This window comes from Bufo bufo, chromosome 11 (genome assembly GCF_905171765.1).
Source record: "Bufo bufo chromosome 11, aBufBuf1.1, whole genome shotgun sequence".
In the NCBI taxonomy this organism is placed as follows: Eukaryota; Metazoa; Chordata; class Amphibia; order Anura; family Bufonidae; genus Bufo; species Bufo bufo.
Genome location: NC_053399.1, coordinates 84,979,625 through 85,004,387, shown reverse-complemented (window position 1 = coordinate 85,004,387; position 24,763 = coordinate 84,979,625). Strand labels below are relative to the sequence as shown.

The 24,763-nt window shown below is 44.1% G+C and overlaps 1 protein-coding gene across 1 annotated transcript; it reads left to right on the top strand.

Moving 5' to 3' along the window:
* Nucleotides 1-736: 736 nt before the first annotated feature.
* Nucleotides 737-1,669, top strand: LOC120981488 (olfactory receptor 8H1-like). The gene has a single exon (XM_040411026.1). The coding sequence runs from the start codon at nucleotides 737-739 to the stop codon at nucleotides 1,667-1,669; it is 933 nt and encodes a 310-aa protein (XP_040266960.1).
* Nucleotides 1,670-24,763: the final 23,094 nt, after the last annotated feature.

Here is a 24,763-nt window from a genome sequence, read left to right as displayed (position 1 = left end):
TGATCCGTGGTAACGGAATCCATAACGCAATTCACCTTTTACCAGTAAACGAAGCGTGAACGGATTTCATACCCTGAAATTCGCTCGTCTCTAGTTATAGGCAAAGTTATATTTTTTTACATGAAATATAGAAATACAGTAGAGCGCCAAAGACTTCTGTAGGTTTACATTCCTGTCCTGTCTCAAAAGCTGTCTTTAAGGCTTATATGTTTTTATTTTTTTTTAAATTATTAATTTATAAAATTTTATTTAATTTTTATTTATTTTTTAATAAATTCTTTAATTTTGTACTATATTGTGCTTTACATAGTATTTGTATAAAAAAACAAAAAAAAAACAAAGGTTCTGTGTAGAGATGAATGAATCAATTTGAACTCTCATCAAGCAGAGTTCTACATCTGCGACGGGGTGTCCCTGAGTAGAGGATATTCCCTCTTCCACTTTGTTGATAAGGTGGACATCTCATCAGGTGAGATTTTCGGAGTCAGCTAAAATATCCAGTCCTGTCAATCAAAGAGCAAGGGGACCATCCTCAGCTTTGGGGATGCTCCATTACAGGTATAGAACTGTGCTTGATGAATCGATTCGCTTACCTTCAGTTCTTTGAGTATGTACCTATTTTACAAAATGAGATTATGATGTAATTAGCAAGTGAAATTTTCAGACAAATGCAAATGTATATTGTTTTCATTATTGATGATGAAGATCAAGATTATTATTTCTAGGTACCTTCATCATGGGACCAGATAACCACACTAAAAATGAAGACTTCATTTTAATTGGACTATCTAGTGACCCTAAAACAAAGATTGCATTGTTTGCACTATTCTCTCTAGTTTACACTACTTCAATAACGGGAAATATGATAATGATCATAACCACCCAACTCGTTAAAGAGCTTCATACCCCAATGTACAGATTCATATGCAACTTATCTATCTTAGATATTACATTTACATCTGTGACTGTTCCAAAAATGTTGATTGGACTGCTCTTAGACCATAACTACATATCTTATGTTGGGTGTTTTGCTCAGCTCTATTTCTTTCACTTTTTGGGAAGTTCTGAATGCTTTCTATTAAGTATAATGGGTTATGATCGCTATGTGGCTATTTGTCACCCCTTACATTACTCTCAAATCATTGACAAGAAAACCTGCATCCAATTGGCCTCAGGTTGTTGGATAACTGGGTTTCTTTACTCACTTGTTCATACAATACTTACTTCGACTTTATCGTTTTGTGCTTCCAAGGAAGTAAACCACTTCTTATGTGACATGCCACCCCTACTCAAACTGTCGTGTACAGATACAAAAACCAATGTCATTGTTATCTTGGGTCTAGGTGGTCTTGCCGCTGGTGCATCATGTTTATTGACCATAATATCTTATTGTTATATCATTTCTACAATTCTGCAAATCCATTCTACAGAAGGCAGACACAAAGCCTTTTCGACCTGTGCATCCCACCTTATGGTTGTGTTACTTTTTTATGGCACCATCATCGTTATGTATTTAAGGCCTCAATCGAGTTATTCTATGGAACATGATAAAATGCTCTCTGTGTTTTATAATGTAATCACTCCAATGTTAAACCCTATGATATATAGCATGAGAAACAAAGAAGTCAAGCGTGCACTTAGAAAACTTTGTACAAGAAGGAAACATTAAGACAAAGTAAAACAGAGTTAAAATTGTTGGAAATTTTTTTGGGAGAGTCAAAAAAATGTTTTTCTATTCCGTTTATAAATAGAAAATATCTCAGAAAAAACGCAAAAAAAAAGGAAAAAAACTAATTGAAACATGATTATTTATGAAGGGTACAGTTCAGAAAATCTTGGCATCATAGGCACTAAAACAAGCAAAAAGGCAAAAAGAACACATATAATCCTGTGGATTCTAAATGCTGAAAATGCTGATTTTTTTTATTCCAGATATATACTGTCAAATGTTTGGCCAGATATGTTTAGAGTTTTTTTAGAAGAGAGTGGAGGCATATCTGCCTGCTCTATTTTCTGCCAAAGCCATGAAAGAGAAATATAAATCCTTCCTTTATATTTCCAATACCTTTTAGGAAGGGTACTGTGGGTTTGGGTAAAAGGGTACTTCTCTAAAAAGAATAATGTATGGCTTCTATTTTATGATAGATTGTATTTTTGCAAGTTCAATAAATAGGGTTAAAAAAAAATTAATTATAAAAAAGATTTTAATAGTTTTCTTGGCTCTCCCAGTTTAATCAGTAAATTAAAAAACCCAGGACAAACTTCTTTTTCATAAGCTATTAAAGGGGTTTTGCCAAGCTTTTAAATTATACCCTATCCACAATATAGAGAATAACAAATTCATCAGTGGTGGTCCAACTACTTGGACCCACACTGATTACAAGAAGAAGGGTCCAGTTCTCCCGGTTTGATGAAGCAGCATGTCAAGCATGCTCCTGTCTGCCCTATTCATTCTCTATGGAACTGACGGAGATTGCTGAGTTCGGTGCTTTAAAGTCACCTCAAATGACAAAAGAAAGGTCTAGATAATAAAGAAGTTTCTGTTGATATGACCTTTATTAAATTGTAGAATATACACCATTTTCCTTCTTTATTAACCACTTCAGCCCCCCTAGCTTATACACCCTTAATGACCAGGCCACTTTTTACAATTCTGCACTACACTACTTTCACCGTTTATTGCTCGGTCATGCAACTTACCACCCAAATGAATTTTACCTCCTTTTCTTCTCACTAATAGAGCTTTAATTTGGTGGTATTCTATTGCTGCTGAAATTTTTACTTTTTTTGTTATTAATCAAAATTTAACGATTTTTTTGCAAAAAAATGAAATTTTTCACTTTCAGTTGTAAAATTTTGCAAAAAAAACGACATCCATATATAAATTTTTCTCAAAATTTATTGTTCTACATGTCTTTGATAAAAAAAAAATGGTTTGGGTAAAAGTTATAGCGTTTACCAACTATGGTACAAAAATGTGAATTTCCACTTTTTGAAGCAGCTCTGACTTTCTGAGCACCTGTCATGTTTCCTGAGGTTCTACAATGGCCAGACAGTACAAACACCCCACAAATGACCCCATTTCGGAAAGTAGACACCCCAAGGTATTCACTGATGGGCATAGTGAGTTCATAGAACTTTTTATTTTTTGTCACAAGTTAGCGGAAAATGATGATTTATTTTATTTTTATTTTTTTTCTTACAAAGTTTCATATTCCACTAACTTGTGACAAAAAATAAAACTTCCATGAACTCACTATGCCCACCATGAGATACCTTGGGGTGTCTTCTTTCCAAAATGGGGTCAATTGTGGGGTAGTTATACTGCCCTGGCATTCTAGGGGCCCTAATGTGTGGTAAGTAGTTTGAAATCAAAATCTGTAAAAAATGGCCGGTGAAATCCGAAAGGTGCTCTTTGGAATGTGGGCCCCTTTGCCCACCTAGGCTGCAAAAAAGTGTCACAAATCTGGTATTGCCGTACTCAGGAGAAGTTGGGCAATGTGTTTTGGGGTGTCATTTTACATATACCCATGCTGGGTGAGAGAAATATCTTGGTAAAAGACAACTTTTTCCATTTTTTTTATACAAAGTTGGCATTTGACCAAGATATTTCTCTCACCCAGCATGGGTATATGTAAAATGACACCCCAAATTGCCCAACTTCTCCTGAGTACGGCAATACCACATGTGTGACACTTTTTTGCAGCCTAGGTGGGCAAAGGGGCCCACATTCCAAAGAGCACCTTTCGGATTTCACCGGCCATTTTTTACAGATTTTGATTTCAAACTACTTACCACACATTAGAGCCCCTAGAATGCCAGGGCAGTATAACTACCCCACAAGTGACCCCATTTTGGAAAGAAGACACCCCAAGGTATTTCGTGATGGGCATAGTGAGTTCATGGAATTTTTTATTTTTTGTCACAAGTTAGTGGAATATGAGACTTTGTCACAAGTTAGTGGAAAATAATGATTTATTTTTTTTCTTACAAAGTCTCATATTCCACTAACTTGTGACAAAAAATAAAAAATTCTAGGAACTCGCCATGCCCCTCACGGAATACCTTGGGGTGTCTTCTTTCCAAAATGGGGTCACTTGTGGGGTAGTTATACTGCCCTGGCATTCTAGGGGCCCTAATGTGTGGTAAGTAGTTTGAAATCAAAATCTGTAAAAAATGACCCGTGAAATCCTAAAGGTACTCATTGGAATTTGGGCCCCTTTGCCCACCTAGGCTGCAAAAAAGTGTCACACATGTGGTATCTCCGTACTCAGGAGAAGTTGGGCAATGTGTTTTGTGGTGTCATTTTACATATACCCATGCTGCGTGAGATAAATATCTCGGCAAAAGACAACTTTTCCATTTTTTTATACAAAGTTGGCATTTGACCGAGATATTTCTCTCACCCAGCATGGGTATATGTAAAATGACACCCCAAAACACATTCCCCAACTTCTCCTGAGTACGGCGATACCACATGTGTGACACTTTTTTGCAGCCTAGATGCGCAAAGGGGCCCACATTCCGTTTAGGAGGGCATTTTTAGACATTTGGATCCCAGACTTCTTCTCACTCTTTAGAGCCCCTAAAATGCCAGGGCAGTATAAATACCCCACATGTGACCCCATTTTGGAAAGAAGACACCAAAAGGTATTCAATGAGGGGCATGGCGAGTTCATAGAATTTTTTTTTTTTTTTTGCCACAAGTTAGCGGAAATTGATTTTCTTTAGTTTTTTTCTCACAAAGTCTCCCTTTCCGCTAACTTGGGACAAAAATTTCAATCTTTCATGGACTCAATATGCCCCTCACGGAATACCTTGGGGTGTCTTCTTTCCAAAATGGGGTCATTTGTGGGGTGTTTGTACTGCCCTGGCATTTGAGGGTCTCCGCAATCATTACATGTATGGCCAGCATTAGGAGTTTCTGCTATTCTCCTTATATTGAGCATACGGGTAATGAGATAATTTTTTTATCCGTTCAGCCTCTGGGCTGAAAGAAAAAATGAACGGCACAGATTTCTTCATTCGCATCGATCAATGTGGATGAATAAATCATTGCCGGGATTTTTTTTTTTTTATATACAAAGTGTTTGCCAAAGTATATGAACACCGCCACCTCCTCAGCTCATATGCCTCGGCAAACGTATCTTTTACTGCAGAGGAGAAATCTCGTCTTGCAGCGCCGCATACAACGACTTTTGTGTAATATGACAGCAGCGCAATGCTTCTGTCAGAATGCACATCAGTGCTGCTGCTAGTCGATCGGTTGGTCCACCTGGAAGGTAAAAAAAACAAAACAAAAAAGAAAAAACCAGACCGCAACGCAATAAATTTATTAACTTTATAATAACTTTTGAACAGAACATATAAACTTTTGAACTGAACGTTAACTTTTTTGCTTACCGGTGATTTTTTTTTGTTTTTGTTTTTTTACCTTTATAGGACAAACCTCTCCTTCCCCATTGGACAATGTGCAAAGCGCAAATCGCCCAAAGATGTGGCGAAGTACATTATGCACTTTATCCCAGGTGAAAGGAGAGGTTTGCAGTAGCTGTGAGTGTAAGGGCCCCAATAGCCCTGTGTGCCTGTCCTGTGAGATGCAATCCCTATGCTAAGTGTACCTGTGTGTGGTACTTCCGGAAACACTCTCCAAAGCATAGGGCAGGGTGGTCAGGGCAGTCAGGACAGAAATAGTGGGTGTCACGGCTTATTCCACTCCTGCTACAGACACGATATCTTTTTCGGGGTGACGGTTGGGTTGAGGTACCAGGAACGACATTGGGGAAATGTCGCTCATGTAGACGGCTCACTACACTGGTGGTTGGGGCCACGGAACCTCCTGGAAACAGGAGGTTCGCGATGATCTCTTCCTGAAATTTGAGGAAGGATCCCGTTCTCCCAGCCTTACTGTAGAGAACAAAACTATTGTACATCGCCAATTGAATCAAATATACAGACACCTTCTTATACCAGCGTCTGGTGCATCGGGAAACTAAATACGGAGCCAACATCTGGTCATTGAAGTCCACCCCTCCCATGAGCGCATTATAGTCGTGGACTGAGAGGGGCTTTTCAATGACACGGGTTGCCCTTTCAATTTGTATTGTCGTGTCTGCGTGAATGGAGGAGAGCAAGTAAACGTCAGGCTTGTCTCTCCATTTCACCGCGAGCAGTTCTTGGTTACACAAGTAAGCCCTCTCCCCCCTTGCAAGACGGGTGGTAACGAGCCGTTGGGGGAAGCCCCGGCGACTAGGTCGCACGGTGCCACAGCAGCCAATCTGTTCTAGGAACAAATGCCTGAAGAGGGGCACACTTGTGTAAAAATTTTCCACATAAAGATGGTACCCCTTGCCAAATAAGAGTGACACCAAGTCCCAGACTGTCTTCCCACTGCTCCCCAGGTAGTCAGGGCAACCGACCGGCTCCAGGGTCTGATCTTTTCCCTCATAGATCCGAAATTTGTGGGTATAGCCTGTGGCCCTTTCACAGAGCTTATACAATTTGACCCCATACCGGGCGCGCTTGCTTGGGATGTATTGTTTGAAGCCAAGGCACCCGGTAAAATGTATAAGGGACTCGTCTACGCAGATGTTTTGCTCAGGGGTATACAAATCTTCAAATTTCTGGTTGAAGTGGTCTATGAGGGGCCGAATTTTTTGGAGCCGGTCAAAAGCTGGGTGGCATCTGGGACGGGAGGTGCTGTTGTCGCTAAAGTGCAGGAAACGCAGGATGGTGTCAAAACGTGCCCTGGACATAGCAGCAGAGAACATGGGCATGTGATGAATCGGGTTCGTGGACCAATATGACCGCAATTCATGCTTTTTGGTTAGACCCATGTTCAGGAGAAGGCCCAGAAAAATGTTAATTTCCGAAACTTTCCACCGGAAAGGCTGGGCATAATAGCTTCCCGGGTTGGCGGCTATAAATTGAGTGGCATACCGATTTATTTCTGCCACGACTAAGTCCAAGAGCTCCGCAGTCAAGAACAGCTCAAAAAATCCCAGGGCCGAACCGATCTGAGCTGTCTCAACCTGAACTCCAGACTAGGCGGTGAAAGGGGGAACTACAGGTGCGGCTGAAGTTGGGGACTGCCAATCAGGGTTTGCCAGCACCTCAGGGACTCTAGGGGCTCTACGGGCCTGTCTGTGCGGTGGCTGCGACGGGGTAACTACTGCACGTGCCACCGTACCAGCTTCAACTGCCCTTCTGCTGCTCGCCACTTCACCATGTTGTACGCCAGTGCTGGCACTAGGTCCAGGGAGGGCTGCGCTGCTGGTGTATGCCTCACCACGTGATCCGACAGTGCCAGCCCCACTCTGCTGCCCTTGAAACGGATCCTGCACAACCTGTGGTCTAGCGACACGGGGCCGGGTACGCCTGGTGCTATCAGGAACCTCAACCTCCTCGTCCGAACTTTGGGTCAGACTGCCACTGCTTTCTACGGGTTCATATTCTGACCCGCTAGATTCGTCAGATGAGGGTTCCCATTCCTCATCCGACTGGGTCAGAATCCTGTAGGCCTCTTCAGAAGAATACCCCCTGTTTGACATTTGGACTACTAAATTTAGGGGTATTACCTGAGACTACCCAAGAAAAAAAGCAAGCCTGTCTTACAAATGGGAGGCTAGCAAAGTACCGGAGGTCGCTGCGATTGATAAAAAATATCAAAACTGATTTTTTTTTTATCGCCGCAGCGCTTGTAAAGTGATTGTGCAGTGATAAAAAAATAATAATTTTTTTGTCACTGCGGCGGGGCGGGCGTGGGTGAACGCACGTGTGGGCGACCGATCAGGCCTGATCGGGCAAATACTGCATTTTGGGTGGAGGGCGAACTAAAGTGACACTAATACTATTATAGATCTGACTGTGATCAATTTTGATCACTTACAGATACTATAAAAGTACAAATTCTGATTAGCGATACGCTAATCAGCGAATCAGTGACTGCGGTGCGGTGGGCTGGGCGCTAAACAATCGCTAAACTACCTAACCAAGGGGCCTAAACTAATCCTAAAACCTAACAGTCAATACCAGTGAAAAAAAAAAGTGACAGTTTACACTGATCACTTTTTTCCTTTCACTAGGTGATTGACAGGGGCGATCAAGGGGTGATCAAGGGGTTAATTGGGGTGATGGGGGGTGATCTGGGGCTAAATGAAGTGTTTGGTGCTACTCACTGTGATGTCTGCTCCTCTGCTGGAACCAACCGACGAAAAGGACCAGCAGAGGAGCAGAGAAGCCATTTAACACATCATATTTACAAATATAATGTGTTAACTGGCTTCTGATTCGATTTTTTAAAAATCATCAGCCTGCCAGCGACGATCATTGGCTGGCAAGCTGATGACGCGACCCCCCTCTAACTTTTGGCGGCCCGCGATGCGCATGCGCGGGCTGGCTTTGAGCGAAATCTCGCGTCTCGCGAGATGACGCGTATATGCGTGACTCTGCGCAGGAAGAATAAGGAACTTGAGGGGATGCTACCGTTGTGAAAGGCTGGATGAGAATAGACATTTATCTGACATTTCTAACCATAATGTTGTGAGTATATTGATGTTGTTCGGAAAATACATTTAAGGGATTTGTCTGGATTGGTTGCCACTGCCATTGAAAAAGGGCTTAGAGTTAGACCCATTGGAGGTGGAGATTTGAAAAGTAAAATTTTAATTAGAGAATAATTTGGTTTTTTTTTGTACTTGACACCAGGCAACCAAAAGGCTTGAATCAACATCATGATCTAATATACCAGTACTAGTGATTTTCTAATGAGTTAACCTGATTCCAATGCAATGTATTTAATTAAATGCTTGTGTGTGTTCATGAGTCATATGACCATTCATGAATCATTAAGAAGAAGGACTGTCCTTTGTTTTAAGTAGGTGTCTAAACATGTAAGCCTATACATTCCTCTATGACTGATATTTTTTATCAGCTATTTTCATTAATGTGAGTGTAAAGACTGAAATTTATGGCAGACAGTCCACAGGGGTGTTATTATGGACAGTTTTAAGTCGAGCAACATATAAGTTAAATAAAAAGATAAGACATTGAAGCAATTTTATTCCACATTTTAGGACTCACCACTGAAATTCCATTAGTACTCAATCATTATTTAGCCATCTAACCAGTAAAGCATTTAGTATGTATGATTGCATCATGCCTATAAGAGGTAAATGGAATTTTGGGTTGGATTAAGACATTTCCCTTGATATCAAAATTTAAAGCTCTCCAGTTAATTACATTTCCATTAAGATCACTGAACTTTTTTATTATTTTCAGGGGTCAGAACATAATCCCACATATGGACATCACTCAGTTCACCCACAAAGCTTTGCTTCACATCAAACTGACCGCTAAATGAGCTTCGTCCTGCCCAAGGATAATACCTATTTCTGGTTTAATTCAAAACCCTTTGTTGGACACTATTCTAGGGTACAGTTTTCCATTGACCTAGAGTTGAAGTAATCCAGTTTTAGAGTCCCAAATCACAAAAGTATGCATCCAGTCGAGAACATCTGGCTTTACCTCTATTCTGTTAGCTTCCTCATTTACATAGACATAACAATGTTGTGGTGAGTTGGCAAGGATGAGAAATGAATTACTCTGCTTTGGTCCAAACATGGCCAGAGACAAAAAGGTTGTAATTGCGAGAAAGCTCAGTGTAGGACCTCAGGAAAACAGAAAGCTTCTGCAGTGGTGCTTTCAATTCAGGTTTTAAGACCACATGTGCAGTGTCAGTTTCTTTTGGGAAGAGGAAGACTTTGTTTTCCAAATCTAGAAATAATATAAATATAGTATAAAAAAACAGGGTTAAAAAAATTTAAGAAAATATACAGGAATCTACACATAGATATGAAGTATCTTAATATTCCAGATTTAAGACGTTATTCCCTTCCCACAGAATAGGGGATAATTACTAGATCGGTGGGGCCTGACTGCAGGGAAGACCACTGAACATAAGAATGAGGGCCGCATGCCCTAAAATGAATGGAGGAGCAGGTCAATCATGTGCCATGCTGCTCCACTGTGGGAATGTCAGGAGGTAGCCAAGTGATGTAGAGATGAATGGTCCTATAGAGAATAAATGGAGTGGCGCAGTGCATGCTCGACTTGCTGCTCCATTCATTTAAAGTTACAGGGCCCCTGTTTTCGTGATAAATGGGGATCCCAGTGTCCTGACTGAACCATAATTATGACACCTATGGCTCCTATAGAAAATATAAAGGAATAGTGCGAACTAGCATATACAATTGAACAATCGCCATGTTCCTGTGGCTTTCAGTAGGGATGATCGAACCCGTGGAAGTTGGGGTTCCCCGGGTTCGGACGAACTTCAGGTCAAAGTTCGGGTTCGGGACCCGAATTTGACCACGAACCCGGACCCTATTAAAATCAATGAGGACCCGAACATCACTTTATTATTATTATTATACTATTATAACATGGTTATATAACGGAAAATAATAGCATTCTTAAGACAGAATGATAAATAAAATGGCCATTGAGGGGTTAAGTAATAAAAACAACTCACCTCATCCACTTGATCGTGCAGCCGGTATCCTCTTCTTTCTTCTTTCTGCAGGACCTGCATTTTTAGCATTTATAAATTTAAATAATTTTTTGGGATTTGTTTTACTTTCTTTTGCTGCCTGCTGTTCATTTTGTATTTTTGCTAATTTTATCTCCTTTTTACAGATTTTATTAAGACCTTTGTAATCTTCAAACCCTACAGCTGACCCCTCAGATTTGTATTTTTTAAATGCCCTTTTTTTTGTCTTTTATTGCCCTTTTCACAATAGCTGTAAGCCATGGGGGGTTTAATTTTAGCCGTTTATACTTGTTGCCTAAAGGAATAAAAAAAATTGTCCAATTACTCAATGTGGATTTAAAGCTCTTCCATTTATCCTCCCATTTATATTATGTGACAGTAGCTGCTCCCAGTCTATGCCCTAAAATGCTGCCCTCAACCCAGGGAAATTAGTATTTTTGAAATTTAGTGTCTTTGCTCTGCCTGACAGTTTGCTTTTTATAGTTTAGGGGGAATATAATTATATTGTGGTCACTATTACCTAGTGTTTCTCGAACAGTAACATTTCCAACAAGCTCTGCATCATTAGAGATTTCCAGATCTAACAGAGCATCGGGGCTTCTACAAACTGGCACATAAAGTGGTCCTGCAGCAAGTTGAGGAATTTTTTCCCCTTTGCAGTTGAGGCAGAATCATGACCCCAGTCAATGTCTGGGAAGTTAAAATTAGAGATGGCCTTGCGGTTTTCCCGGCGGTCGTTTCGTGGCGAACTTTGCTCTTTCGCTGTTCGCTGAACGGGCGAACATATGGCGATATTCGCGCTCGCCATATTATTTTGCATTGTGAAGAACTTTGACCTATGACACATCCATCAGGTGGTACAGGACAGCCAATTGAGATGTTTCAGCACATGGACACACCCCCTACCTTATAAATAAACTTGGTCTGGGCGCCATTTTGTATAAATATGTAGAGAAAATCTAAATCACACATCCTCATTCCTATGCTTCTGATATAACAACTGTTTGCAATTTTCAGCATTTATTTTGATAAAACATGGCTATACAGCACTATTATCAATCATTTGCTGTGCACTATTAGGAGGCATTAGTATACAGTTTGATCAAAGAGCATAGGCCCACTTACCGCGACAAGGTTGCCTCTTATTTAAGTGGGAACCTACTCTAACCATGGCGCGGTGCCGTGCGGCGACCACCGCGCCTCCACACCGCTCCAGCAGGCAATGGGATCCAGCAGCCACACAGCGGCCCCACTGTACAGTAAAGCCACCTGGGCCCCGGGTCCCATCACTCCACCAGCACAGCACAGAAGCAGCAACGGCCACCGTCCAGCGCCGCATGTGAACTGGTGCAAAGAGCTCACCGGTTCACAGCCTCTCAGGAACTCCAACTGAGATGTGGTAGGAATATATATTTTAGCGCCATTTTACATTCAGTCTTTTGCCAGTGTAGGGAGAGGTTGCTGTGTGGAGCAGGGACAGACTGTTAGGGACACCAAACGCTAGCTAATAGGGCCACAAAAGTCCTTTTAAGGACTGGTATAGGTGTGCTATCGATACGTGCGACTTACTGAGGGGTGTAATATACACTGCTCAAAAAAATAAAGGGAACACTTAAACAACACAATGTAACTCCAAGTCAATCACACTTGAAATCAAACTGTCCACTTAGGAAGCAACACTGAGTGACAATCAATTTCACATGCTGTTGTGCAAATGGGATAGACAACAGGTGGAAATTATAGGCAATTAGCAAGACACCCCCAATAAAGGAGTGGTTCTGCAGGTGGTTACCACAGACCACTTCTCAGTTCCTATGCTTCCTGGCTGATGTTTTGGTCACTTTTGAATGCTGGCGGTGCTTTCACTCTAGTGGTAGCATGAGACGGAGTCTACAACCCACACAAGTGGCTCAGGTAGTACAGCTTATCCAGGATGGTACATCAATGCAAGCTGTGGCAAGAAGGTTTGCTGTGTCTGTCAGTGTAGTGTCCAGAGCATGGAGGCGCTACCAGGAGACAGGCCAGTACATCAGGAGACGTGGAGGAGGCCGTAGGAGGGCAACAACCCAGCAGCAGGACCGCTACCTCCGCCTTTGTGCAAGGAGGAACAGGAGGAGCACTGCCAGAGCCCTGCAAAATGACCTCCAGCAGGCCACAAATGTGCATGTGTCTGCTCAAACGGTCAGAAACAGACTCCATGAGGGTGATATGAGGGCCCGACGTCCACAGGTGGGGGTTGTGCTTACAGCCCAACACCGTGCAGGATGTTTGGCATTTGCCAGAGAACACCAAGATTGGCAAATTCGCCACTGGCGCCCTGTGCTCTTCACAGATGAAAGCAGGTTCACACTGAGCACATGTGACAGACGTGACAGAGTCTTGAGACGCTGTGGAGAACGTTCTGCTGCCTGCAACATCCTCCAGCATGACCGGTTTGGCATTGGGTCAGTAATGGTGTGGGGTGGCATTTCTTTGGAGGGCCGCACAGCCCTCCATGTGCTCGCCAGAGGTAGCCTGACTGCCATTAGGTACCGAGATGATATCCTCAGACCCCTTGTGAGACCATATGCTGGTGCGGTTGGCCCTGGGTTCCTCCTAATGCAAGACAATGCTAGACCTCATGTGGCTGGAGTGTGTCAGCAGTTTCTGCAAGACGAAGGCATTGATGCCATGGACTGGCCCGCCCGTTCCCCAGACCTGAATCCAATTGAGCACATCTGGGACATCATGTCTCGCTCTATCCACCAACGTCACGTTGTATCACAGACTGTCCAGGAGTTGGCAGATGCTTTAGTCCAGGTCTGGGAGGAGATCCCTCAGGAGACTGTCTGCCACCTCATCAGGAGCATGCACAGGCGTTGTAGGGAGGTCATACAGGCACGTGGAGGCCACACACACTACTGAGCCTCATTTTGACTTGTTTTAAGGACATTACCTCAAAGTTGGATCAGCCTGTAGTGTGTTTTTTCCACTTTAATTTTGAGTGTGACTCCAAATCCAGACCTCCATGGGTTGAAAAATTTGATTTCCATTTTTTTTTTTGTGTGATTTTGTTGTCGGCACATTCAACTATGTAAAGAACAAAGTATTTCAGAAGAATATTTAATTAACTCAGATCTAGGATGTGTTTTTTTTGTGTTCCCTTTATTTTTTTGAGCAGTGTACTTATAATATACTAAAGTATAGAAAGTATATTATAGTGCAATTGTATTGTGCAGCAGTTGTGTGCGGTTCTGCTGCGATACTGCAGCCACACAGATTGACAAACGCTATTGGAACAAATAATTTCTACTGGTGTGATATACCAGTTGCTCTCCAAAAAAACTGAATGAAGCAGGGGTGCTATATACCAATAATATACTTTCTAAATAGTGCATTTCGGTAGTGCAGCATTTGTTTGTGGTTTTGCTGCGTTACCGCATCTACACAGAGTGAAAAACACTATTTGAAGAAATAATTTCTACTGGTGTGACTTACCAGTTGCCCCCCCCCCCCCCCCCCCCAAAAAAAAAAAAACTGATTGAGGCAAGGGTGTGATATACCTTTTTCCACAAATACTGCTCTTCTATAGGGACTTTTGTCACAGGGTCATTTTGAAAATGACAGGCAGAGGAAGAGGCAGGCAGGTGCACCAGGCCGCAGCCTAAGTGGGAAGTTGCAGAATGTGCGTGCGATTACATCAAAGGACGCACCAGACTTGGTTGAGTGGCTCACTCAGCCTTCCGCTTCTGCACCTTCCTCATCCTTTCTATCTTCACTCTATGCTGTGTGCACCCCCAAAGACACCACCACCACCATATCCCCTCCGCTCGAGTCAAAGGAATTATTTTCCCATTCATTCTAAGACCTTACCGATGTGCAGCCATTCTTCACATCGGATCACGAAGAGGGGGTGTCAACGGCTGCCAGCCAGCAGTCTGACGACAGTACCCAGATCAGCCCAAGGAGGGTGGTCCCCGCTGTTCATACCTACTCTGAGATCTCTAATGTCAGTGGTGGTGTAGAAGATGATGAAGATGTGTCTATGGATGTCACGTGGGTGCCCACAAGAGAGGAAGAGGAGGGGAGTTCAGAGGGAGAGAGACAGAGCAGCAGAAAGGAAGGAGAAGGAGGAGGAGGAGAAGCAGGCAGAACTTAGTGCACAGAAGGCAAAAAGCAGACTGCTAATGTATCTGAAACGAACCATCTACATGCACGGTCACATCTGGTGCTCCCAGGACGCCAACACATGGCTCCGCAGTGTGGGCTTTTTTTAACGTGTCCGCTGCTGACAATAGAGTTGCCATCTGCAGACTGTGCTGTCAATGCATAGCCTAACACTTACCTAGGGATGACCACCTTTAGAAGGCACCTGTCCTCCCATCACCGAGCCCAGTGGGAGCAACACCGTCAGAACCCACAAAGCCACACTCCCGCCGCTCCCCAGTCCTGCCTCTTCTCCTTCTCCTCTCTCCTCCCAGTTGTCCTCCACTACACCTTCCACAGTGCCGTCATCACATTCATGTGGCAAAAGGCAGGCCTCCTTGCCCCAACCGTTAGAGAGAAAAAAGATGATGACACCGGATAACCCTCTTGCCCAACGGCTGACCGCTGGCTTGTCAGAACTGCTATCCTGCCAACTACTGCCATATAAACTGGTGGACTCGGAAGCCTTTAGAAAATTTGTGGCCATAGGAACACCGCAATGGAAGGTCCCTGGAAGAAAATATTTCTCCCAGAAGGGCATCCCAGAGCTATATGGCCACGTTCAGCGGCAAGTAAATGTATCTCTGGCACACAGTGTCGGTGCCAAGATACATCTGACCACAGACACGTGGTCTAGCAAACTCAGGCAGGGAAGGTACATAACTTTTACAGCCCACTGGGTGAACCTTCTAACGGCCGTCGAGCATGCAACCCGTGGCACCCGTGTAGATTTGGTGTTACCACCATGGATTGCATGCAGGCCTTCCTCTTCTTCTCCTCCTCCTACTACATCCTCCCTCTCCTCCTCGGCTGACTCCTCCTTTTACGCTGCTACTGTCTCTTCTTCTGTGTAGAGATTCGTTGCCAAATACCCCAGGGTCTAGGACGTCTTGCGGCAGGCCCGGAAAATCTCTGGCCATTTTAGAAGATCTTACACGGCCATGGCTCGCCTTGTTGACATTCAGCGGCGACACCACCTGCCCGCCAGACGTCTGATTTGTGACTGCCCGATGCGATGGAACTCCACCTTGTATATGTGTAACATCCTGAAGTATGTCACTAAACTTCTGTTCCCCTGCTTAAGAATGTTAGGTATATGCATAATGTCATCTGGTATAAGTTTGCATCATTTCCTCTACAATGTGTATTTTCTAGGTATGTTGCATTGTATTTATGCTGTAATATTCATGTACACCAGCAGGTGGCAGCAGTATGCAGCAGAATCAAGCCAGTTAGTATACCTAGACTGGAATATACCATTCCAGGCTAGCTTCCCCCATCTGAGGAGGAGTGGAATGTTCCCACACCCTACTTCAGAGGGAGGACAGAAAGTTCTAGGCAGTGTACCAGCCACCCCCTGTTGGGGTAGGCTGTGTGAATAGGAGCTCCCAGAAAACAGGGATCCCAACCAAGGATTCAGGCCTTTGCTGAGGCCCAAAGCAACCTTCCCAGCCTGAGTTCCTTACCTCAGCTGGATGACAAAGAAAGCAGCCAACTTCAGAACTACTAGATCTCCAGGAAGAAACCACCATTCCCTGCGAGCAGTCCTGTAAGTACAGATTCCAAATACAAGGAGAAGATAAGTACCTCCATAGCTAGTCAGGCCCAAACCAAGCAGAACCCAAGACAGAGCAGAAGACAGATACCTGCCAGATTCTTAAAGGCGTATGTACTAGATGCAGAATATATATATATATATAATTCCTGCCACATATTGCCAATACCTGCTGGGACCCTAGACTATTGCTGTAACATTGTATGGATCTAGAGCTGCATAAGATAACCTCAAGTAAAGACAAGTTGGACCCTATTCTCTGTGTGGAATTCCATCATTCCTCCATTACTCCTATTTACAACACTCAATTTGTTGCATGTGAGCCAGGATACAGGAGTCCAGCCGTACTACAGGTAGGAGACACCGTTGACACAATACAGAGACAATATCCCCCTCTGGCATTCCTCACCTAGTACATGAGCTATACCATCTTAAAGGGCCCTTTTACAGTACCTGCACAAGCTGCAACTGGCGTCACGAACTTAGTTACACCTAAATATGACCCACTGCATAGCAGCCCCAATGACCCAGTGTCCTGCTCATTGCATATGCTTGATAGGCTTCTCCAGCAGAAACATGCAGTTAACGACTTCCTGTACGAACTCTGCGGCAGGACAGCTTCTGGGAGATTTTTTTTTTTTCACCGCTCCAGTGGCTGCTAATGCGCGACGCATGCAGACTTTTGCAGCCATTTGAAGAGATTACCAAACTGGTCAGTCGCAGCCAGGGCGCCATTGTCACGCCCTGCCCTGTGGGTGTTCTGAGGAGATCTGTCAGAATTGCTGCACATGACTCGATCTGACTGTTTGTTTTGTTATGGGTTTGAGCATAATCACACCTCCTCCCAGGTGTTTTTCTTTATGTAATTGGTGAGGCTATTTATTCCTCTCTCTCCCTATAGCCTTTGCAGGTTATAGTTCTGCCTTGTGTGAGCTCTGGAAGTTTGGTGGATCGTCTGCTCCAACACATCTCTAGATAAGCCCTTTTGCCTTTATCCTTCTGTGTCTGTTTTGACTAGGCCTCCAGGGTGACGGTAGCTACTTCAGTTCTAGAAGAAGCTAGGTGTCTCTTTCCCTCTTCCCTACAGCTGAGGGTTTTGTTCATTGTGTTATAGTCCTATGTATGTGGGCATGTGCATATCTACCATCCAAATATGCACATGGGCATAGCAGCTTAGGGAAAGTGTTTTAGGGATTGCTAGGAGGTGACCCCTTTGTTCCCTAGCATCTGGGGCCTAGTCCATTGTTTTGTTTGCTTTGCCATGTTTTGTTTCCTTCCCTTATCTTACCTACCGTAACAGCCATTAGTGACATCATACCTTACTCCTTCTTTCTGGAGCGTACATTGCGTTGTGTCATTGATCAAGCTGTCGAGGAGCAGGAGCAGGAAGATGAGGAAGTCGCAATGCTGGATGAATTCCCAGGGGGCTACTTCATCTGAGACAAGTCAACAACAGGAGTCTGAAGAGAAGTCAGAGGAGGATGGTGGCAGGGCAGAGGAGGAGCAAGAAGAGCATGCTTTAAATGTTTCTAGGATCCCTGGTGTTGTCTGTGGCTGGGGGGAGGAGAACGAGGACGACATTATCCTGGATGATGAGCAGGAGCCAGGCCACCCTACCACTTCCAGTTTAGTGCAAATGGGGGCCTTCATGCTCCAGTGTTTGAAGAGGGACCCTCATATAAAAAGCATAAAGGGCAAGGACCAGTACTGGGTGGCAATTTACTTAGACCCCCGGTACAAACAAATTGTGGAAATGTTACCACCATCACAGAGGGCTGTCAGAATGCAGCACTTCCAGGCCTTGCTTCGAGAAATGATGCATTCTTCTTTTGAGGGCCCTTGCAGAGGAATTTCCACTCACAGAGAAACAGTTGCAGGTACCAATCCAACAGCGCATGCAAGAAGAGGGCGTTTTGAAGATGTGTTGGTCACTTCAGATATGAGATCATTCTTGCAGCCAACCCATCGACAGCCGTCCTCCTGGTCCAGCCTCAGGGAATGCCTAGACCGACATGTGTCTTACTACATCGGGTTAAGGCCGATGTGGACGCTCTGAGAAGCGATGAACCCCTGGACTACTGGGTGTGCAGGCTTGACCTGTGGCTAGAGCTGGCACAATTTGCCATGGACCTGTTGACTTGCCCCTCGTTCAGTGTCCTGTCCGAAAGGACGTTCAGCGCAGCAGGGGGGATTGTGACTGATAGCGCACTCGCCTAGCTCACGACAGTGTGGACTACCTCACATTTCTAAAAATGAATGAGGCATGGATCTCTGAGGAATTCAACACATGTGACGAGTCGACCACGTTTGATTGAATTTCCTCATGACAGCCCACAAATATCCGCCACCACCCAGAACAAATCATGGTCCCTGTCCTAGGTAAATACAGCGGCATAAAAGGCCTTTTATGTCCGTTGAATGCCTAATTTTTGTGGCCTGTACTGGTCGACAGTTACATATTTATCCTGTGACTACCTAATGTACCTCCAGCCACAGAATCAAAGTTCTTTGCTGTCAGGTGAATGCCTATTGACTAATTTTTGGGCCTGTACTGGCCGACAGTTACATTTTTATCCTGTGCCCGCCTAATGTACCTCCAGCCACAGAATCCAAAGTTCTTTGCCTATTGACTAATTTTTGGGGCATGTACTGGCCGGCAGTTACATTTTTATCCTGTGACCGCCTAATGTACCTCCAGCCACAGAATCCAAAGTTCTTTGCTGTCAGGTAATGCCTATCGGCTAATTTTTGTGCCTGTACTGGCCACAGTTACATTTTTTATCTCTAGCCGCATAATCACACCCCTGTCTCACTCCTCTGTTTCTCATTATGGTGGCGTATAAACCGCATTCACCATAAGGGCCTTCTAATATCACAGGGTCATGTGACTTTGCCCCCCACCCTGTACTGTGAACCTCACCCCATACTGTGCCCCCTTATACCCTGCATTGTACCCTCTTACCACACCCTGTGCAGTGCCCCTAGTCATTCCCTGTACTGTGCCCTCTTATACTCTTTTATCCGGTCACGGTATGGCGGTGTTATCCCGTCACTTTTTTTTAGGTGTTATCCGGTCAATGTATGGCAGTGGTATCCAATATCTGTATGGCCATAACTTTATCCCTTTCCCTGCCCACGCCATCCTTTTTTAGACCTGGCATGAGCGGGAAAAATATGCAGATTGCGGTGCTAAGGACCTTTGCGCCACAATCTGTGTCAAAAATACGCCTAACATACACCTAATTGTATTATCATTCGGAGGTAGGGCTAATATCTTTATATTATATAGATTCTAGTGTATTATAATGTGCCCTGTATTTCCCAGTAGAAAATGATCCTTGGGAAACAGTTCTCATTCCTGACCACCAGGACCAGGTAGCGCTCTATCAGTACATGGCGGCTACCCCTCTCCGCCACGCTGCTCCGCTGTGTACTGGTGCTTATTCTGACACCAGGGCTGGGTTCACATCCTATTTTTGCCATCCATTTATTGCATACCAAAAATGTGTGCGTTAACAGATGCCTCAGACTGACACCGTACAGTGGCGTCCGTTCACCATACAGTTCCATGGTAGAAAAAAAATTGTGGGACTATTTGTGTACTTTTAGTAAGTATTTGGTGACTGCAAATATGAGCTGAAGGTTTTTCAGGTTCGCCTGCTATTAAAGTGAATGGGGCCCGCCACAAACTTGTGGTTTGCTAACATTTGATCGCGTTCACGCGTCCGCGAACCGTGCCGGCCAATGTTCGTCCATCACTAGTTAAAATCTCCCATTATGACCACTGTACCTGCCGATGCCGCCCGCACTACTTGGTTATACAGTTGCGTTTCTATCTCCTCTGTGATGTTAGGGGGTCTATTGATTTCACCAAGTATTATTTTTTCAGTGTTTTTATCCCTTTAAACCTATAAGGTTTCTACATCCTCACCCGCAATTGCCTCTTTCACACTAGACTTCAGATCACTCCTCACATACAGGCACACGCCACCTCCTTTTCTGTTGACCCGGTCTTTCCTAAATAGTGTAAAACCTTCAATATTTACAGCCCAGTCATGCAAAGAATCCAACCATGTCTCAGCCACACCAACTATATCTGTTTTCTTCTAGTACCATAGCCTCCAGCTCCCCCATTTTGCTAGGTAGTGTATGACCTCCTCAGAGAAAACAAAGGATCAGACATGTCATATTATATCATAGGTTGATGCCAGAAGTGTTTTCGATTGCAACTTACTTCTCTCTCTTTACAACACACACTTTGTCAAACCATGCTTGCATTTAAATGTGTGGAATTTGAAGGAATAGCTGTTTGGCCTACAGCTATTGAAGGCCACCTTAATAACCATTAGCTCATTTCTAGGATATAAGTGTTGCTGAATAGTGGTATTTAACCCTGACATCAAGTTTAAACTGGAAAATCCATACAAAACGTTGGCCAAACATTTGCAATTGGTGTTCTTTTGCCTTTATGTAAAGTCATGATATCTTGGGCTCTTACAGCCCCTTATAGTACGGTTAGCTGTACAATAGATCTTGCCTTGATGCAACCATTTCAAAGGGTCCCACCAGTCACTACCACTGAATGCTGTGCAACGTTAGCCTTAGCGGTAATTAACCTGACCTGTTTTTCCCATATTCCCTTTCGCACTTTACCAAAACATTTGTCCTCAGAAACCCCAAGTACATTGAAGTGCACAAGTGAAGGTCGTGATCAGAATATTTCAACAGTGGCTTAAATGAAGAAGTCGTTCCATATTTTATAGTTACCCTCTACTGTAGGATGGGAGATAACTTTGCAATTGGCAGGCGTGATTGCCAAGACCTCAACAATTCCAAAGAATGGGGTCCCATTCCATTGTCCTAATGGAGTGGCAGGTTAAGTATGCACACCTCCACTATCTTCATTCTCTTAATTAGGATGGGGGAATGGGATACCCATTCTTGTGATCATAGTGGTCTCAGCGGTCACCCTCGCCTATCCAAAGTTATTCTCTATCCTTTGTAGTGGGGAAAAAGATGGCACATCCAAAACTTGTCATAATTCTTTTAAACAGTAGCTTAGAAGTCAATTAAGAAAACTGGAAATGAAAAGGTAGTGTGTCACTAGACATTCACTGTTACACCAGACACACCGCCTAGTAGGACTAGCTCAACTGAATGTAATGATACCTTCACTTAGTGATCTGTTGCTGAAGAAATGAGCAGCTGAGTGCACTGAGGGTGGGCCCAAGCTACTCTGTGCACCGTTGTTTATATTGCTTCCTCTGCCAGTCTCTCCTTCTTGATTAGTAGGGTCAGGTTCCTGCATAGTCATTTCAACTGGCCTGTCAATCATGAAGGAACAGGAGTAGCTGATGGAGGTAGCAGGAGGAGCAAGGCAAGCCCACCCACGGTGCACTTAACTCCTCATGATATGCATTAACCCCTTCCCGACCAGCACCACACGTTTTTAAAGATGGCGCCATCTCATGAACGCATCAGGCATCATAACTGTTTTAAATAACACACTTGGGTTAAGCTCTGCAATTGGATATAATGCAGATCTCAGAAATTTAACCCCTCAGTTGCCATGTTCAAAAGTGACCTTGACATCTCAGAGCCAACAAACTCGGAGCACGTGCTCTTGGGCCAGCAGCAGCTCCCCCTAGTGCTGATCAGGGCCATTCACAGTCTGAGGCAGCCTCAATCTCTGAGAAGGATCCGAGGCTGCTCAGGCTACCGTATGTTCCTATGGACACCCTGCCTGTATCAGGGATCCATAGGAGCATAGGGAAATTCTCATAGACTCCAATGCTAATGCACTGGAGCCTATGAGAGAAGCAATATAATGATTACAAGTTCAAGTATAAAAAAAAAAAAAAGATTTAAAAAATTGAAAATTCAAATCATCCTCCCTTACAATAAAAAAAGAGGTTGCTGGTTTGTGTGTGCATGCACACAGTAGGGTATTTCTTTGGCGCACAAAATACGACCTCAGTTGAGACTTTTGGTGAAATAGCTGTTTTATTGTTCAGTAGACAACGCGTTTCGGAGTTTATAACTCCTTTCTCAAGTCTAAAAAAAGATTATAACAAAAGTGCCGGAGCCAAAATGTATCCCCACATAGTTAGAGGGGTATGGACATACCTTATGCAATAAAATATTAGAAAGGTGTGCACGTACATATATGCATTAAAAGATGTATAATTATATACATATTAAATAATAATGATAATGGGAACTGTAGTTTACAGAGAGGAATAAAATGCAAATGTCAGTTTCAACTGTAGTTAGTTAAAAGCAAAGAGAGTCAATATGTGTTCAATGTTACGCGTATAACTCATTGACCCAGTGGTGTCTAATATTCTGCTAGCATAAAATTGTATACTCCAGTGTGTCTTAGATGAACTATGGTTCATGGACTATGGAAAACTTGGTGTCCCTAGTGTGGTGTTTGTATGGTGGCTTGTATAGTTGTGCTGTTTGTTGAAGTATAATTATGGGGAAGTGTGTAGGACAGAGGAAGGTTTACCTTGGGGGCGTCGGCAAAAAGAGTGGCCAGATGGCTGTGGGTAAAAGACACAACAGATGAATAAACGGAGAGGGTACAATGAGGCATTTCTGTATGTATGTATGGTATTGGTGAAATGAAATAGGGAAAAAGGAGGGGAATGGACTGGTGATGGCTTGCGGCGGGGTGGGGGGAATGAAAACCTGTGGTGGCTGCGGTATGATATAATATGATGTTTAATTTTGGCCATAGGGGTAATCTGATGGAGAATGGGGCCGGTGGCCGGTGATAACAAGAAGATATGAGGTGGGCGCTTTGTATTAAAATATTATTATGCTGCTGGTGTATGCCGGTTTGTTCCGGCGAACCTCTTATTGAGCGGAGAGGGTATGATGAGGCATTGATGTATATATGTGTGGTATAGAAAGGATTGAAAGAGGCGGCTATGGATGGCAGTGAGAGGATGGGGAGGATGAGTAACCTGTGGTGGGTGATAAAGGTAATCATATAATAAAATCGAATAAAGTAAAATAAATTAAATAAAGAAATTTGGCCCTATGGAGTGGTTGGATGGAGATGGCAAAACGGTTTTTGGTGGGTGCAGTGTATATTATCATAATTGCGCTGCTGGTGTATGCCGGTGAGCCTCTTACCTGGAGCCTCTTCTGGTGCGTCTGGTTGCTAGGAGCGCCGCTCTCCATGTGTGTGAGCGCGCGCTATTTGAAGATCGGGTGGCGGGGGCGGGGTTGTGATGTCAGGCGGGAAGGTTCTCTCTGCTCGCGGCGATGATCAGCTGGTCTGCTGGAGGCGGGGTGGTGACGTCAGGGGATGCCGCTCGGGAAGCGCTGGACAGCAGGGGGGTGTGTTTATGTGATGCGACAGGGATGAATGGACAGCGCAGGAGGGGAAGGGGAATAGAAGGGCTAGCACTGTGTACTAATGTGTGGTGTTGGGGTTGGTGTAATGGGACGTGTATATTGGACGTGATGTGATACGAGGGCCGGTGTATTATCAGACTAGGGCATGCATATAGTATTTAGTAGTGTTATGTGGAAGGATGGGTGATAAATTGGTGGTGGGAGTGGTGGGGTGGTAGTGGGACATGTGATATGGTGTTATGCTTGGTGTGTGGGTATTGTGTGGTATGGCTAAACCATGCAGAGGGGGATAAGAACGACCTGAATGGCATGGGGGTTGGCAGGCGGGCAGATGGGATGTTGTGGTGGAGATAAGGGGGTGTTGATGGAAATTGATGGACTGGGGTAGAGAGGTGGCGGTGGGGTAATGGTGAGTGTGGTGGCAAGGCGGGGAGGTAATGGTGAGTGTGGTGGCAAGGCGGGGGGGAAGGGGACAGGAGGAGGGACAGATTGGTACTGGGGGCGGGGAGTTGTGGGGGTGGGGGTGTGTGTGTTTTGTATGGACATGGCATGATGTGGTAAGAGAGGGTGGAGCTGCTATGGAGGGAATAGAGATTTCGGGGTGGACGTGTTGGAGCTGCGGTGTATTGAGGGGGGTGGGAGGTAGGGGTTAGGGCAGGTGTGCGTGTGTGAAAAAGATGGGGAGGTGGAGTGAGTGGTGAGGTTTGGAGAACAGTGATCTGGGTTTTAGAAACAGTTGGTAGCGGTTTCCATGGGTGGCTGAGATTTCTTCGATGGGTAATAGGGAGAGATCCCCTGGATCTTTGTTGTGTGCCTGCAAGAAATGTAGGGACACCCCATGTTTGAGGAAGCCGTTCGTGATGTTCCAGCGGTGCTTGTTCATCCTCTCTCTCAGAGTGAGGGTGGTCCGGCCAACGTATTGTAATCCACAGGTGCATTCCAATAAATAAATTATGTATGTCGATGAACAATTTAGGAAGTGCTTTATTTCAAAATTCTCTCCTGTCACATTACTGGAGAACTTGGTGGTCCGATTTGAGATGTTTAGGCAGCACTTACATCTACGGTGTCCGCATTTATAACTTCCCAGCACTTTGGGGAACAGG